This window comes from Salmo salar, chromosome ssa26 (genome assembly GCF_905237065.1).
Source record: "Salmo salar chromosome ssa26, Ssal_v3.1, whole genome shotgun sequence".
NCBI classification, from domain to species: Eukaryota; Metazoa; Chordata; class Actinopteri; order Salmoniformes; family Salmonidae; genus Salmo; species Salmo salar.
Window position 1 is genome coordinate 1,445,699 of NC_059467.1, and position 19,498 is coordinate 1,465,196.

General features: G+C 38.7%; 1 protein-coding gene across 2 annotated transcripts in view; it reads left to right on the top strand.

Moving 5' to 3' along the window:
* The window catches only part of c5 (complement component 5), a 56,677-nt gene that overhangs the window by 13,195 nt on the left and 23,984 nt on the right, over positions 1-19,498 (top strand). For both annotated transcript variants that reach the window (XM_014174798.2, XM_045708901.1), the window contains exons 11-17: positions 13,013-13,216; positions 14,734-14,937; positions 15,216-15,425; positions 15,593-15,742; positions 16,121-16,250; positions 16,446-16,511; positions 16,634-16,837. In XM_014174798.2, coding sequence (XP_014030273.2) covers positions 13,013-13,216; positions 14,734-14,937; positions 15,216-15,425; positions 15,593-15,742; positions 16,121-16,250; positions 16,446-16,511; positions 16,634-16,837 — 1,168 coding nt within the window. The remainder of the gene's footprint in view (positions 1-13,012; positions 13,217-14,733; positions 14,938-15,215; positions 15,426-15,592; positions 15,743-16,120; positions 16,251-16,445; positions 16,512-16,633; positions 16,838-19,498) is intronic.

Sequence of the window (19,498 nt, forward strand, 5' to 3'; positions counted from 1 at the left end):
ATCGAATACAACACATTACTGAGCACCACTCAAGCCTAGTGGTTGCTGCATCATGTTATGGGGATGCTTGTAATCATTAAGGACTGGGGAGTTCTTCCAGATAAAAAATAAAATGAATGGAGCAAAGGAGAGGCAAAATCCTAGAGGAAAACCTGGTTCAGTCTACTTTCCAGCAGACACTGGGAGATTAATTAATCTTTCAGCAGGACAATAACCCAAAACACAAGGCCAAATCTACACTGGAGTTGCTTACCAAGAAGACAGTACATGTTCGTGAGTGGCCGAGTTACAATTTTGACTTAAATCTGCTTGAAAATCTATGGCAAGACTTTAAAATGGTTGTCTAGCAATGATCAACAACCAAGCTTTGCACACCTGGACTGTACAATATTTTCCCATTATTCTTATCAAAATTCTTCAAGTTCTATCAAATATACATTTTATTCAATCCATTTTTAATTCAGGCTGTATCACAACAAAATGTGGAACAAGTCAAAGAGTTTGAATACTTTCTGAAGGCACTGTACCTATGTGAAGGAATAGGCAAGTCCATCTTAATTCTGGTATTAGGCAATGGTCTGTTGCATGTTACATTTATATTTTTGTTCAGTGTAGTTAGTTGAAATGTTGTAGGGCATCTGTAGATGGACTATTCAAATGAAGTGTTACCATTGAATTGTAATATTTAAGATACATTGGGTGCCATTTGAAAAAGGTTTGTGGCAAATTACTGTAAATTATTATTTGCATAAAATATATATCAGATAACAAGGGCCAGTCCTGGTCACCTGGATCAACTGGTGACGACAAATCAAATCCAAATCCAGTCAAATAACAAAAAATTGTAACATAAGAAAGCAATCAAGTAAGTGACATTGTAAATATATAACATACTAATAAAAATACTAAATAAACTAAATCAAATACAAGAGGCAAGCATATAAAATAAAATACGATAAAAAAAAATTGTCCATGTGGATAGTGTGTGGAATAAGGTAAAGTGTAGTAGCAGCATATATTTACGATCGGAGGCCCCTTTCAGGTAACGAGTGACCTGAATCTGGACCCCCTCATCCGTGGCATCTCGGGTTGTAGGGTTCTTCCTAATGGCTCATATACACAAAGAATAGAACATTGAGTTACATTTGAATTGCACATGGTCTTACAAGAGTTTAAGAATGTACTTAAAAGTACTAACTCATTTAATAATATCAAAACTTACTGTGAAGAATGGTTTTCAGAAACAAGTCCCTGAAACAGGCCTTATCACCGGTTGTGGCGATGGCAAGACAGTTTGACAAAATGCAAGGTAGCATCCAACACTCTGGCGACTTAAGGTCCTTGGCACCCATTACAGCCAGAAACCGAAGCTACAAAATGCAAGAGAAGTATTATAAATGCCAAACTATGTTAAAATATTTCCTCCTCCACCCCCTATATTTTATGTACATTTATTGTGATAGTCTGTAAAGACAGATGGAAGATATTTCCAATACGTATTTACATTCAAGTTGGTAACAGTTAGCTATGTTCTTCCCTTCATGTCTGCGGCCCAAACTTGGCAACGTTGACCCGTTGTAGTGTCTCAGTCCTGGCCCTGTTTGAAACAATAATGTTACATTGAAATTAATTAAATACTGTGTAAGAAAGAACAGATAAGCAAAGTCCCATCTGGGCTAAGTGAATGTAACGTTTACATACCTCAATGGCTATCACATCCACATGGTGCTGTGGTAAATACAGTGCATTCGGAAAGTAATCAGACCACTTCACTTTTTCCACATTTTGTTATATTACAGCCTTATTCTAAAATGGATGAAATAAATTGTACCTCATTTCTTCCTCATCAATCTACACACAAAGCGAAAACAGTTTTTTAATAAAACTAAAAAAAGTGTCATTTACGTAAGTATTCAGACCCTTTGCTATGAGACTCGAAATTGAGCTCAGGTGCATTCTGTTTCCATTGATCATCCTTGAGATGTTTCTACAACTTGATTGGAGTCCACCTGTGGTAAATTCAATTGAATGGACATGATTTGGAAAGGCACACAGCTGTCTATATAAGGTCCCACAGTTGACAGTGCATATCAGAGCAAAAACCAAGCCATGAGGTCGAAGGAATTGTCCGTAGAGCTCCGAGACAGGATTGTGTTGAGGCACAGATCTGTGGAAGGGTACCAAATATTGTCTGCAGCATTGAAGGTCCCCAAGAACACAGTGGTCTCCATCATTCTTAAATGGAAAAAGTTTAGTACCACCAAGGCTCTTCCTAGAGCTGGCCGCCCGGCCAAATGGTGGAGAAGGGCCTTGGTTAGGGAAGTGATCAAGAACCCGATTGTCATTCTGACAGAGCTCGACAGTTCCTCTGTCAAGATGTGAGAACCTTCCAGAAGGACAACCATCTCTGCGGCACTCCACCAATCAGGCCTTTATGGTAGAGTGGCCAGACGGAAGCCACTTATCAGTATAAGGCACACATGACAGCCCAGAGTTTGCCAAAAGACACCTAAAGGACTCTCAGACCATGAGAAACAAGTTTCTCTGGTCTGATGAAACCAATATTGAACTCTTTGGCCTGAACGCCAAGCATCACGTCTGGAGGAAACCTGGCACCATCCCTATGGTGAAGCATGGGTGGCAGCATCATGCTGTGGGGATATTTTTCAGTGGCAGGAACTGAGAGACTAGTCAGGATCGAGGGAAAGATTAACGGAACAAAGTACAGAGAGATCCTTGATGAAAACCTGTTCCAGAGCGCTCAGGACCTCAGACTGGGGTGAAAGTCCACCTTCCAACAGGACAACGACCCTAAGCACACAGCCAAGACAACGCAGGAGTGGCTTTCGGGACAGGTCTCTGAATGTCCTTGAGTGGCCCAATTTAATGACACACCAGATTAGCTACATAAATAAAGGGTATTTTTTTCTCCTCTGAGTGTAGACATAACGTTAGTCAATGTTGTTAGTTAGCTTGCTAGCAAACTATCTAACATTAGCAAGCTATTTAGTTAACCTCTCTGGGCTAGGCGGGACGAATTCGTCCCACCTATGCAACAGCCAGTTGAATCCCGTGGCGCGATTTTCAAATACCTTAGAAATGCTATTATTTCAATTTCTCAAACATATGACTATTTTACAGCATTTTAAAGACAAGACTCTCGTTAATCTAACCACACTGTCCGATTTCAAAAAGGCTTTACAACGAAAGCAAAACATTAGATTATGTCAGCAGAGTACCCAGCCAGAAATAATCAGACACCCATTTTCAAAGCTAGCATATAATGTCACAAAAACCCAGAAGACAGCTAAATGCAGCACTAACCTTTGATGATCTTCATCAGATGACACACCTAGGACATTATGTTATACAATACATGCATGTTTTGTTCAATCAAGTTCATATTTATATCAAAAACCAGCTTTTTACATTAGCATGTGACGTTCAGAACTAGCATACCCCACGCAAACCTCCCGGTGAATTTACTAAATTACTCACGATAAACGTTCACAAAAAACATAACAATTATTTTAAGAATTATAGATACAGAACTCCTTTGTGCAATCGAGGTGTCCAATTTTAAAATAGCTTTTTGGTGAAAGCACATTTTGCAATATTCTGAGTAGATAGCCCAGCCATCACGGCTAGCCATTTAGACACCCACCAAGTTTAGCCCTGACCAAACTCCGATTTACTATTACAAAAGTTTGATTATCTTTGTTGTCTTCGTCAGAATGCACTCCCAGGACTGCTACTTCAATAACAAATGTTGGTTTGGTCCAAAATAATCCATCGTTATATCCAAATAGCGGCGTTTTGTTCGTGCGTTCCAGACACTATCCGAAGTGTAAATAAGGGTCACGAGCATGGCGCAATTCGTGACAAAAAAATTCTAAATATTCCATTACCGTACTTCGAAGCATGTCAACCGCTGTTTAAAATCCATTTTTATGCCATTTTTCTCGTAAAAAAGCGATAATATTCAGACCGGGAATCTGCGTTTAGGTAAACAGAGGAAAGAAAACAAAGCATTCGGTCGACGCGGGCACGCGCCTGAGTCTCACAGTACTGTAACCAGCCACTACCCAAATGCGCTACTTTTTTTCAGCCAGAGCCTGTAAAGCCACGATTCAGCTTTTTGCCGCCTTCTGAGAGCCCATGTGAGCCGTAGGAAGTGTCACGTAACAGCAGAGATCCTTTGTTTTGGATAGAGATGGCAAAGAAGGCCAAGAAATGGTCAGAAAGGGTACTTCCTGTACAGAATCTTCTCAGGTTTTGACCTGCCATTTGAGTTCGGTTATACTCACAGACACCATTCAAACAGTTTTAGAAACTTTGGAGTGTTTTCTATCCAAAGCCAATAATTATATGCATATTCTAGTTACTGGGCAGGAGTAGTAACCAGATTAAATCGGGTACGTTTTTTATCCAGCCGTGTCAATACTGCCCCCTAGCCCTAACAGGTTAAGTAGCTAATTCGGGTAGCAAGGACACCATCATATGGCAAATTAGCCAACTTAACAGCATTTACCATAATTTAGTTAGCTAGCAACAGCCAAGTTCATGTTTCTCACTAGCTAGCTAATGTTAGCAAGACATCTAACTTTGGCAAGCCAAGTTAGCCAAGTAACATTAAATAGCTAGGCTAGCTAACTAGCGTTATTGTCCTTGTTAACGTTACCCAAGTAAACCTACATAAAATGAGGGAAAGCAGTAATGTTACTTACTTAAGCAAACAAACTTTGCATTCTAATCTGGTGCATGAACAGATGAGAAAACTAAAAATTAGAAATGTTCAAACGTTGTTCTATTGTCTCTGGTGAATGATTCTACTCTAGTCTCTCCATGCATGATTCAAAATCCAGGCTAGCGAATTGGTGCTCCATCTATCTATATCAGGGATGGGCAACTGCCCCAAAAAAGTGGTGCCTTTTGTAGGTACAAAGACGTCGGGGCCTCAATTTATTGTTGAACGTTAGAATAGTAGAATATAAAAGGTGCAATTTCGAAATTTTGTTTAGCATCAGCAGTTTTTCTCTTGTTATGTCAGTCACTGACAGTCACTCAATTAACCCATGTCAGCAAAATATTTTTGGATTGTAAATTAGTCTTGCAGCCAGCTATCTAAACTTGTAGTAATCATGGTCAAATAGTCAACCGGGCGATCCCCATTGATTTTGTTATTCACTCTCAGTCAGATGTCATATTAAAAACTGCAAACATTCCTCTCTTTGATGTACTCAAAGATCCATTTAATTACTCTTATACAAATGGTAGACTTTCAGGTACTCAACAAGAAGGTGTGATTTCATTACTACTAAAACAGGACACAGGTGGTAAGTTTAAAGATCCAGTCCATTTAAAAAACTGGAGGCCTCTAACACTTCAATGTTGTGATGTGAAAATCCTGGCGAAATGCATAGCACATAGAATAAAAAAGGTTTTGCCAGATATTGTTCATAATGATCAGGCAGGTTTTTTAGATGGATGATATATTGGAGATAATATACTTGAAACAATTGAACATTATGAAACATCGAAGATACCAGGCCTGGTCTTCATAGCAGATTTTGAAAAGCTGTTCAATAAAGTACAACTAGAATTTATATATAAATGCCTGGATTACTTTAATTTAAGTGAATCCCTTAAACAATAGGTTCAAGTTATGTACAGCAACCCCAGATGTAAAATAGTAAATAATGGTTACTTCTCAGAAAGTATTGAGCTTTTAAGAGGAGTAAAACAAGGCTGTCTGTTGTCTCCATATCTATTTATTATGGCCATTGAAATGCTAGCTATTAAAAGTACATCCAACAAGAACATCAAGTGGTTAGAAATTCAGGGGATAAAAACAAAAGTGTCAATGTATGCGATGTCTGTAGTTTTTTCATAAGTCCACAATCTGGATCCCTGCACAGTCTCATTGAAGATCTTGATCACTTTTCTACCCTCACTGGATTAAAACCTAATTATGACAATATTAAATATTGTATCGTAAAAAAATACAGTGTTTACACTACCTTGGGGTTTACCAATAAAATGGGCGGATGGTGAAGTAGACATACTTGGTATTCACATCTCAAAAAATATAAATGAACTTACCACAATTCATTTCAATTGAAAGGTAGCTAAAATAGAAAAGATTCTGCAACCACGGAGAGATAAATACTTGTCTATTTATGAAAAATCACACTGATTAACTCTTTGGTCCTATCACAGTTTACTTATTTACTAATGGCAATGCATACTCCAGATGTCTTGTTTTTTAAATGCTAAACCAGACAAAATTGAATTGAACATGCCTATTTACAGTTGAAGTCAGAAGTTTACACACACCTTAGCCAAATACATTTAAACTCAGTTTTCACAATTCCTGACATTTAATCCAAGTAAAAATTCCCTGTCTTGGGTCAGTTAGGATCACCACTTTATTTATCCACTCAATATATCCACACAATTTTCCTTCCACATGATGCCATCTATTTTGTGAAGTGCAAAGCACCCCCATAACATGATACTGCCACCCCTGTGCTTCACGGTTGGGATGGTGTTCTTTAGCTTGCAAGCCTCCCCCTTTTTCCTCCAAACATAACAATGGTCATTATGGCCAAACAGTTCTATTTTTGTTTCATCAGACCGGAGGACATTTCTCCAAAAAGTACAATCTTTGTACCAATGTGCAGTTGCATAATGTCGTCTGGCATTTTCATGGCGATTTTGGAGCAGTGGCTTCTTCCTTGCTGAGCGGCCTTTCAGGTTATGTTGATATAGGACTCATTTTACTGTGGATACAGATACTTTAGTACCCGTTTCCTCCAGCTTCTTCACACGGTCCTTTGCTGTTGTTGTGGGATTGATTTGCACTTTTCGCACCAAAGTACATTCATCTCCAGGAGACAGAACGCGTCTCCTTCCTGAGCGGTTGACGGCTGCGTGGTCCCATGGTGTTTATACTTGCGTACTATTGTTTGTACAGATGAACGTGGTACCTTCAGGCATTTGGAAATTGCTCCCAAGGATCTACCAGACTTGGAGATCTAAAAAAAAAATTCTGATGTCTTGGCTGATTTCTTTTGATTTTCCCATGACGTCATGCAAAGAGGGATTGAGCATGAAGGTAGGCCTTGAAATGCATCCACAGGTACACCTCCAATTGACTCAAAGGATGTCAATTAGCCTATCAGAAGCTTCTAAAGCCATGACATAATTTTCTGGAATTTTCCAAGCTGTTTAAAAGGCACAGTCAACTTAGTGTATGTAAACTTCTGACCCACTGGAATTGTGATACAGTGAATTATAAGTGAAATAATCTGTCTGTAAACAATTGTTGGAAAAATCAGGTGTCATAACCGACTTGCCAAAACTATAGTATGTTAACAAGGAATTTGTGGAGTGGTTGAAAAACGAGTTTTAATGACTCCTACCTAAGTGCATGTAAACCTCTGACATCAACTGTATATAATGAATATGAGTTTGGGGGACTAAAATGCTTAAATATTAAAGCTTTAAACCTGTCACTAAAAGCTTCACTCATATAAGTTTTACTTTAACCCTATAGATGTCCTAACCGATGTCCTAACCGACTTGCCAAAACTATAGTATGTTAACAAGGAATTTGTGGAGTGGTTGAAAAACGAGTTTTAATGACTCCAACCTAAGTGCATGTAAACCTCCGACATCAACTGTATATAATGAATATGAGTTTGGGGGGCTAAAATGCTTAAATATTAAAGCTTTAAACCTGTCACTAAAAGTTCCGCTCATATAAGTTTTACTTTAACCCAAAATGGTTCTCCAGTAGATTATTAACCTTTCTGGCGCAGGCGTTCCTCTAGCGACCCACCTCGACAACATCCAGTGAAATTGCAGAGCGCCAAATTCAAAATACAGAAATAGTCATAATAAACATGAATGAAAATACAAGTGTTATTCATCGGCTTAAAGATTAACTTCTTGTTAACCTCTCTGGGATTGTCCGCTAGTGTCCCACCTCGCCAACAGCCAGTGAAATTGCAGGGCGCCAAATTCAAACAAGAGAAATCTCATAATTAAAATTCCTCAAAAATACAAGTATTGTACACCATTTTAAAGATAAACTTCTTGTTAATCTAGCCACAGTTTCCGATTTCAAAAAGGCTTTACGGCAAAAGCACACCATGCGATTATGTTAGGTCAGCGCCTAGCCACAGAAAACCATACAGCAATTTTCCAAAGAAGGAGAGGTGTCACAAAAGTCAGAAATAGCGTTAAAATTAATCACTAACCTTTGATGATTTTCACCGGATGGCACTCCCAGGACTCCATGTTAGACAATAAATGTGTGTTTTGTTTGATAAAGTTCATCTTTATGTCCAAAAACCTCATTTGAAATTGGTGCGTTATGTTCAGAAATGCATTGTCTCAAACAAACATCCGGTGAATTTGCAGAGAACCACATCAAATTACAGAAATACTCATCATAAACATTGATGAAAGATACAATTGTAATATATAGGATTAAAGATAGACTTCTTGTTAATCCAGCAGCTGTGTCTGATTTCAAAAAGGCTTTACGGCGAAAGCACATCATGCGATTATGTTAGGTCAGCGCCTAGCCACAGAAAACCATACAGCCATTTTCCAACCAAGGAGAGGTGTCACAAAAGTCAGAAATAGCGTTAAAATTAATAACTTACCTTTGATGATCTTCATCTGATGGCACTCCCAGGTCTTCATGTTAGACAATAAATGTTTGTTTTGTTCGATAAAGTTAATCTTTATGTCCAAATACCTCCTTTTTGTTCACCCGTTTAGTCCAGTAATCCAAATGCACAAAGCGCGGGCACAAAGTCCAGATAAAAAGTAAAAAAAGTTCCATTAAAGTTAGTAGAAAAATGTCAAACGATGTATGTAATCAATCTTTAGGATGTTTTTATCAGAAATCTTCAATAATATTCCAACAGGACAATTCCATTGTCATTATAAAGGAAAGAGAACGAGCGTCGCCCTCACGGCCACGCGCGAGACTAAACTAATGTCTTTCAGCTTGACACTTGTTGAAACAGCTCTTATTCGATCCGCTTTCACAATACAAGCCTGTTTCAGGCGTCTAAAGACTGTTGACATCTACTGAAAGCCTTAGGAAGTGCAATTTGACCCCACAGACACAGGATATTGGATAGGCAATCACTTAAAAAAACTACAAACATCAGATTTCCCATTTCCTGGTTGGATTTCTCTCAGGTTTTTGCCTGCCATATGAGTTCTGTTATACTCACAGACATTATTTTAACCGTTTTGGAAACTTTAGAGTGTTTTCTATCCAAATCTACCAAATTATATGCATATCCTAGCTTCTGGGCCTGAGTAACAGGCAATTTACTCTGGGCACGCTTTTCATCCAAACTTCCCAATGCTGCCCCTATCCCAATGAAGGAAATCCAGCCGCTTTGTCAGATTTCAAAAAGTCTTTATGGCGAAAGCATACTATGTGATTATCTGAGGACAGCGCCCCGCATACAAAAGCATGAAAAACATTTTCCAACCAGCATCACGGAAGTCAGAAATAGCGATAAAATAAATCACTTACCTTTGAAGATCTTCATCTTTTTGCAATCCCAAAGGTCTCAGTTACACAATGAATGGTCGTTTTGTTCGATAAAGTCCTTCGTTATATCCCAAAAATGTCAGTTTATTTTGCGCGTTTGATTCAGAAATACACCGGTTCCAACTCGCCCAACATGCCTACAAAGGATCTAATAAGTTACCTGTAAACTTGGTCCAAACATTTCAAACAACGTTTCTAATCCAACCTCAGGTACCCTAAAATGTAAATAATCGATAATTCGGCTTCGCCATAGAAAAGCATTGGAAAATCCAATGACCTCAACAACAAACAATCCTGGATGGATTGTCCTCAGGGTTTAGCCTGCCAAATCAGTTCTGTTATACTCACAGACATTATTTTAACAGTTTTATAAACTTTAGAGTGTTTTCTATCCAATACTACCATGCATATGCATATCCTAGCTTCTGAGCCTGAGTAACAGGCAGTTTAATTTGGGCACCTCAGTCATCCAAACTTCCGAATACTGCCCCTTATCCCCAAGAAGTTTTAAGAAAGGCTCATCCTTTGTTCAAAAATGGCCTTTTTGCCTTTATACAGATTTCTCCTTTCCGACTACTTGAAAATTTTGATTAAAGTATCACCCTTTCTTAAACAATCCATACAAAGCTGGTTACAATTTTAGTTTTATCCTCCAGAAAAGATAGAACATATATTACAACAAATGTTATGGATAAATTCAAATTTACTGATTAGTTTAAAAAAAACATTCTTTATGGAATAAAAAATAAAAAAATATTATATTTGTTTATGAAATTATGAATAGAAACGGAGGAGTTATGTCACATATGCAGTTATCGGAAATATCGGCTCAATCCAAATTTACAACCAACTGATTGCAGCACTACCACAAAAACTTGTTTGCCTGACATATAATTGGCTGAAAGGAACTGGCATAAATAAAAAAATATTATATTTGTTTATGATATTATGAATAGAAACGGAGGAGTTATGTCACATATGCAGTTATCGGAAATATCTGCTCAATCCAAATTTACAACCAACTGATTGCAGCACTACCACAAAAACTTGTTTGCCTGCCATATAATTGGCTGAAAGGAACTGGCATAAATAAAAAAACATACCAGTTTAATTTGAGGAAAAAAATGTTGACAGCTGCGCCATACAAGTTTCAATATAAATGGGAAGAGATTTTCGATGTAATAATTCTATGGAATATGGTTTATGAACTGATACAAAAAACTACACTTGATTCAAGACTTAGAGTTTCTCAATTTAGATTGTTATATAAAATTCTTGCCACCAACAGAATGCTATGTCTATATTGGGCGGCAGGTAGCCTAGTGGTTAGAGCATTGGACTAGTAACCGAAAGGTTGCAAGATCAAATCCCCAAGCTGACAAGGTTAAAATCTGTCGTTCTCCCCCCTGAAAATAAGAATTTCTTCTTAACTGACTTGCCTAGATAAAGATAAAAAAATAAATACAACAATCTCAGCTTTGTAGATTTTGCTGTGAAGAGACAGAATCAACAGCTTATTCAGGTATTGCCCCTATGTAGCTTGTTTCTGGTCACAGGTTCAGGAATGTAAAAAATCACAACATGCTCTAAAAATGTATCTTACAAATAGCAGTGTAAATAATAGAATAATATTCATAGGAAAGGTTTTCATTTTTAGCTCACAATCTGTGGAAACTATACGATTCGAAATGTAAAAAATGTATGTAAAACATCACAGCACAATTGAAAAATATATGGCACATGGAAACCAAACGAGGGTGGTCTGTGGTGATAGGTGGGATGGGTTGAGAGTGGCTGAGGGTTGGGATTAAATAGCTTATGTTTAGTAATGTATTATTGTTTTGTGACTGCTTTATATAAAAGTACCATGTATGTAAAATGTGTATGCTAAATGTGTATGTAAAATGTATATGTAAAATGTATGTATATGTAGAAAAAAAGCTGTAAAGAAACTAAAAGATATTTGTCCTCCGAAGAGGGGGAGTGGTGGAGAGGTTAATAAAAAAATAAAAAATTTGAATAAACATTCCTCTCCACCCTATAGCAAATTGTGTAGAATTGCATGAAATTAGTTATAAAATTGCAAAATCTTCTCTCTGCCCCATGGTAAAATATGTAAATTTGCAGCAAACTTGCATTATAACATTCAAATTTTTTGTGGCCCCCACCCCCATCAAAGTTACCCTTCCCTGATCTATATCGTCTGAATGGGTGCCATTAGTGTATTATTGTTCGGTATTTCAAAACATTCGGTGATGATATATAAAAATAATTAAACTGTTGTTTTGTTCCAAAAGCATGGGGAATTTTATTTTCTAAAAGCTACTGGCTAGTATCAAGTATCAAAGACAGGTTTGTAAGAAAGATAACTTCCAGTTTAAAGTTTTTCGGCTTCTTCTGTGGGGTTTAAGAGGTGCCGCCACATACTGTTTGTAGTGATCAACACTTTTATTCAAGTGGATGAGGCGGTTTAAGGGAGTGGCATTATTGCTAGAAAGGTATTGCCTCGAAATATAGTATATTAAAGCAATGGCAAAAATCTAGGCTATTTTTGGGCATAATCAATATATCATTAATTTACTTAAACTAAATTATTAGGTGTATCACATTTTTTGTAATCCTTGATGCTTTTAAATGTATTATGTCCACATGTGTGGTTGTAATTATGTTTTTTAATTGGCAAATAAATCAAATTAAAATCACAATAAATGTAAGGTATTTATAGAAACAACAAAAACAGCTTGCTGCCTCTGGCTGGCTGTGGTTAGCTGGAAAGTGGAAGGCCGAATTTGAGATTAGAGAAATTCTTTGCTATTGTCTTTCACAATAGGGCTTATTGCTGTCCTCTGAGTGCAGGCTAAATGGCATAGAAGCAAAAGCGGCCTGCCAAGGGCTTATTGCGGTCCTATGAGTAAGGGTTACTCGCCAGAGATGCAAATCACACCTTGAACTGCAAACTCTGCTCGCCCCTGCTGGTGGAAAGAATGTATAGCCTTGGGCATACGTAAAGCGGAAAATAGCAAGAGGGAGGACATTTATTGCATACTGGGATGCTGTAGTTGATTGACTGGTTCCCAAGTGATGTCAAAGTCCATTGTTTCAGAACGACAAACGTCCGTAACGTTCAAAAGTACTATGCAATCTGTTGGTTTAAAATTCATATTGTTTATTTTTTGGGGATCAAGTGTTAACAAATAGAATGAAAAATAATACTATGGTGCGCGCAGAAGGCTTTCCTTCTCTACCATCCCTTGTTTTATATACACCCTTTAAAGGTTCTAGGTAGAACCCTTTGCCTTATAAAGAAGCCTTGTCTTCCAAAAAGGGTTCTTCAGATGAAAACAGGTCTTGGTAGATACCTATCCCACCACAAAGAACCCTTTTGGAACCCTTTTTTATAAGACTGTATGGGGGTTTTGCCACCAGGTGTCGGTCAAGGACCATTTGGGGGACCCTGTGGCATTGGTACCAGTGAGGTTGGTGAATTCCTTCACCAAAAACAAACGTGGTGTAGTCGAGAAACTTCATTGTCCTACACTGACAGCGGATAACAGTCAGAGGACCAACGACGATGGGATTGCTCTTTATATTTGCAACCTTCATTCAGAAGTTGAGAGTGCAAGATTTATTGTAAGTACCAATGTGGATTGAGTCTCATTAAATGTATGATTAAGTGAAGGCAGCTTGACATACACTACTGTTCAAAAGTTTGGGGTCACTTAGAAATGTCCTTGTTTTTGAAAGAAAATACATTTTTTTGTCCATTAAAATAACATCAAATTTATCTGAAATACAGTGTAGATATTGTTAATGTTGTAAATGACTATTGTAGCTGGAAACGGCAGATTTTTGTTGGAATATCTACATAGGTGTACATAGGCCCATTATCAGAAACAATCACTATTGTGTTCCAATGGCACGTTGTGTTAGCTAATCCAAGTTTATCATTTTAAAAGGCTAATTGATCATTAGAAAAAAACACCAGTCTCAATGTCAACAGTGAAGAGGCGACTCCAGGATGTAGGCCTTCTAGCCAGGGTTGCAAATAAAAAGCCATATCTCAGACTGGCCAATAACAAGAAAAGATTAAGATTGGCAAAAGAACACAGACACTGGACAGAGGAACTCTGCCTAGAAGGCCAGCATCCCGGAGTCGCCTCTTCACTGTCGACATTGAGACTGGTGTTCTGTGGGTGCTATTTAATGAAGCTGCCAGTTGAGGACTTGTGAGGCGTCTGTTTTTCAAACTAGACACTCTAATGTACTTGTCCATTGTCTCAGTTGTGCACCGGGGCCTCCCACTCCTCTTTCTATTCTGGTTAGAGCAAGTTTGCGCTGTTCTGTGAAGGGAGTAGTACACAGCGTTGTACAAGATCTTCAGTTTCTTGGCAATTTCTCGCATAGAATAGCCTTAATTTCTTAGAACAAGAATAGACTGACGAGATTCAGAAGAAAGTTCTTTGTTTCTGGCCATTTTGAGCCTGTAATCGAACCCACAAATATATATGCTCCAGATACTCAACTAGTCTAAAGGCCAGTTTTATTGCTTCTTTAATCAGAACAACAGTTTTCAGATGTGCTAACATAATTGCAAAAGGATTTTCTAATGATCAATTAGCCTTTAAAATTATAAACTTGGATTAGCTTAGACAACGTGCCATTGGAACACAGGAGTGATTGTTGCTGATAATGGGCCTCTGTACGCCTATATAGATATTCCTTAAAAAAAAACAGCCGTTTCCAGCTACAATAGTCATTTACAACATTAATAATGTCTACACTGTATTTCTGATCAATTTGATGTTATTTTAACGGACAAAAAAATTGCTTTTCTTTAAAAAAAACAAGGCCATTTCTATGTGACCCCAACCTTTTGAACGGTAGTGTACATCTATTTCTTTATATATATTTCTGGAGGTATTTTGACACTGTTTAGACAGGGATGTGGGAGAAACAGATTTAAAGGTTGGAGCTGGGATTGAATCCCAGTCTCCAGTGGGGAGAGGGAGTTTAAATGTGTCTAAGCCAGGCATGTTATTGTTAGACCACAGGCTCTGCACATGCCACACATCTTTTGCTTGCTCTATTTTCTGTTGGTTTTGTGAGGCTTGTGATAGAATGTATGTAATGCTGTAATGTTGTTTCAGTTCAAGACCGCTGATGAGAGGTTACCCTTCGGTAATCAAGCGGAATATACACTTGAAGCCAAGGCATACTCGTCCCCCAACGAACGCTACTTGTACATTGATTTGCCGTCCGATTACTCCGGCCTTCAAGTTGGACAACATGTCAGCATTCAAATCTACTTCCATGCCCGCAGCTACCTCCGAATTGAGACTTTCAGCTACCAGGTAAGTGATGTTAGTTTTCTAGTCATATAGTGCCTATAATAAGTATTCACCCCTCTTGGGCTTTTTCACATTTTGTTTTGTTACCAAGTGGGATTTAAAATGATTTAATTGGGATTTGTTGTCACTGATCTACACATAATACTCCATTAGGTCAAAGTAAAAAGAAAATGATTTGCGTAAAAAAAAGTTAATATAACAAAACAAAATAAGGACCAAAAATGTTCAGTAATTCTAACAATTTACCTCTTCTTCACCTACCTATCTGACTTCTATGCCAGATCATCTCGAGGGGGAAGATAGTGAAGTTTGCTTCTGAGAAGCGTCTCCAAGGTACAGGTTCCCAAGCCATTAGTTTCACAGTGACCTCAGACATGGTGCCATCGATACGCCTGCTAGTCTACTACATACTGCATGGGGAGAAGACGCCTGAGCTGGTTGCCGACTCGGTGTGGATAGACGTCAAGGACAAATGTGTCAATGGACTTAAGGTACTGTAGCTCCGCCTCCACCACAACCCATTCAAAACTCTTAATTCCTGATCGTGTTGCCACATTTAACTGTGAATAAGCTGAGAATGCACAGAATATTTGTCTTTTCACAATGAGCATACCCCATCTTTATTCACCAGAACATTTTCTGTTTTTTTATCTCTTAGACAGAGCTCTCATTTCGTAAGAAGGATTACAAGCCTAAGGATGAACTGATATTTGAAGTGAAAACTGGGCAGGATTCCCTGGTGGCCTTATCTGCTATTGACACTGCTGTCTACTCACTGAGAGCCCCACTCCAGGACCCAGTGACAAGAGTGAGACCATTCAAGACTCAGAAAACACACAACAGCCATGCTTAACTTGTTAGCTAAGAAAACATTATTGTCCATTACATAAAAAAATTACATCTGTGTTTGGCACTCTGAGTTAAAAGATGCATTCAGCATTACACACAGTGTACATTATACAGGTTAATCCAGCAAACTCTTACTGAGCATGGTTAGAGCAGAGAGGATGAATGGCATTTTCTCTGGTGAATGGAACCTTAGTAATGGGGATTTATTGATAAAAATGAATATTCTGCCGACTACGCCAAATGTAACACTGAACACTTGAACTGGGCACATTTCATAGAAAGCAAAAATTCGCCATGTAGAAGCTGAGGTGACAATCATTGTTATTTCTTTCTTTAGGTGCTCCGCCACATTGAGCAAAGTGACCAAGGGTGTGGAGGAGGAGGTGGCAAAGATAACGCTGATGTCTTCCGTCTCACTGGACTCACTTTTATGACCAATGCAAATGCTCAGGCTTCCCAATCTGAAGGTAATGTACAGTGTCTGTCACAGTCTGCATCCGAAATGGCACCCTATTCCCTTTATAGTGCACTACTTTAGACCAAAGGGAATAGGGTGCCATTTCGGATGCAGATAAAGTCGCGGAGGACTGGAGAACATGTAAGCGTCATTGAGAATAAGCATCCTTACACACACTTTTATCCATGTATGTTCTCTCCATCAGATGACACATGCACTGCTTCTGTGAGACCAAAGCGTGCACTCTCTTATGGCCAACAGAAAGAGAAAGGCAAGTAAATAGTGAGCTAACTCCCCATCACAACAAATGTTGTTTTTATTATAAATGTTACGATGAAAAAGCTGTACTTTGTTGAGATAAATCAAGGCCCTAACTGTGTCTCTGTCCCACAGCCAAACAATATGGCAAGGATTATTTCTGCTGCTGGCAGGGATTGCATCAAATCCCAACCCTGGATACCTGTGCTCACCGTGCCAATAGACTTAAGGTTAAACAATCCAGTGATGCGAAGAAGTGTCGTGCAGTGTTCACTGAGTGCTGTGATTACAGCCTAGAGCTTCTCCAAACCAGTAGTGGTCATGTCTTGGCACGTGTTGGTGAGTGCATATTTTGGATGGCAATCACAGCCCCTATGATTATGTTGACACAAAACTTCTTCTTGTTAATGTGTTATTCCTTGAATCACAATCCTTTCTTCCAAAGTGTGCACTTATTTATGTCACGTCCTGACCTTAGTAAGATGTAATTTTCTATAGTAGTGTAGGGCAGGGCGTGACCGGGGGTGTTTTTGTGTTTCTTCTATGTTTTCTATTTCTATGTTGTAGTTCTAGTTTGTCTATTTCTATGTTGGGTTTTATTGGGTTGACCTTCAATTGGAGGCAGCTGGTCCTCGTTGCCTCTGATTGGAGGTCATATTTAGTAGGGGTGTTTCTGCATGTTGTTGGTGGGTTATTGTCTTTTGAGTTGTGTGTTGTCCTCTCTGCGTCACGGTTTGTTGTTTTCCTATTTTCAAGTTATTAGTATATTGCATTCAGTTTCACTTTTAATAAATATGTGGAACTACGAAAACGCTGCATCTTGGTCCAATCCTTCGAACAGCCGTGATAGTTTACTTCTTTTCATGGATTGGTATAAGAAATATGATGCAAATTCTTTTAAATATGTGTGAAGGTGGCACAAGTGCACACTTTATGAGAAATTATAGATTTTTGGCACACACTGGTTGACTCAATGTTGTTTTAACGTAATTTGTCAACTTATTGTGACGTGGAATCAACATAGAAAATACATTGGATTTGAAAAAAGTAATTAACCACAACTGTTTTCATCTCATTTCAACCAACGTTGTAAATATATAAATTAGGTTAACACTTAAACTTTAATACATTGACTTAACCTGACTAATTAACCTGACTAATTTCAACATAATCATCAGAACTACAGTATCAGTCAAAAGTTTGGACATACCTACTCATTCAAGGGTTTTTCTTTATTCTTACCTTTTTCTACATTGTATAATAATAGTGAAGACATCAAACCTATGAAATAACACATATGGAATCATGTAATAACCCAAAAAGTGTTGAAGAAATCGAAATATTTTTTATATTTTAGATTCTTTCAATTAACAGGTGTGCCTTGTTAAAAGTTAATTTGTGTAATTTCTTTCCTTCTTAATGCATTTGAGCCAATCAGCTGTGTTGTGACAAGGTAGGGGTGTTATACAGAAGATAGCCCTATTTGGTAAAATACCAATTCCATATTATGGCAAGAACAACTCAAATAAGTAAAGAGAAACGCCAGTCCATCTTTACTTTAAGACATGAAGGTCAGTCAATGTGGAAAATGTCAAGAACTTTGAACGTTTCTTCAAGTGCAATCGCAAAAACCATCAAGCGCTATGATGAAAATGGCTCACATGAGGACCACCACAGGAAAGGAAGACCCACAGTTACCGCTGCTGCAGAGGATAAGTTCATTAGAGTTAACTGCACCTCAGATCGCAGCCCAAATAAATAGAAGGATTACTTTATCCAAAAATAAAAATTTAAACCCCTACAACTCATCCAGAACGCCGCAGCCCGTCTGGTGTTCAACCTTCCCAAGTTCTCTCACGTCACCCCGCTTCCAGTTGAAGCTCGCATCCGCTACAAGACCATGGTGATTGCCTACGGAGCTGTGAAGGGAACGGCACCTCCATACCTTCAGGCTCTGATCAGGCCCTACACCCAAACAAGGGCACTGCGTTCATCCACCACTGGCCTGCTGGCCCCCCTACCTCTGAGGAAGCACAGTTCCCGCTCAGCCCAGTCAAATCTGTTCGCTGCTCTGGCACCCCAATGGTGGAACAAGCTCCCTCACGACGCCAGGACAGCGGAGTCAATCACCACCTTCCGGAGACACCTGAAACCCCACCTCTTTAAGGAATACCTAGGATAGGATAAAGTAATCCTTCTAACCCCCCCCCTTAAAATATTTAGATGCACTATTGTAAAGTGGTTGTTCCACTGGATATCATAAGGTGAATGCACCATTTTGTAAGTCGCTCTGGATAAGAGCGTCTGCTAAATGACTTAAATGTAAATGTAATTAGACCGTTGGAAATCTGCCCTTTGTCCTGATGAGTCCAAATTTGAAATTTTTGGTTCCAACCGCCATGTCTTTGTGAGACGCAGAGTAGGTGAACGGATGATCTCTGCATGTGTGGTTCTCACCGTGAAGCATGGAGGAGGAGGTGTGATGGTGTGGGGGTGCTTTGCTGGTGACACTGTCAGTGATTTATTTAGAATTCAAGGCACACTTAACCAGCATGGCTACTACAGCATTCTACAGCGATACACCATCCCATCTGGTTTGTGCTTAGTGGGACTATCATTTGTTTTTCAACAGGACAATGGCCAAAAACACACCTCCATGCTGTGTGAGGGCTATTTGATCAAGGAGAGTCATGGAGTGCTGCATCAGATGATCTGGCCTCCACAATCACCCGACCTCAACCCAATTGAGATGGTTTGGGATGAGTTGGACCGCAGAGTGAAGGAAAAGCAGCCAACAAGTGCTCAGGATATGTGGGAACTGCTTCAAGACTGTTGGAAAATAATTCTTCATGAAGCTGGTTGAGAGAATGCCAAGAGTGTGCAAAGCTGTCATCAAGGCAAAGGGTGGCTACTTTGAATAATCTCAAATATTAAATATACACTGCTCAAAAAAATAAAGGGAACACTTAAACAACACAATGTAACTCCAAGTCAATCACA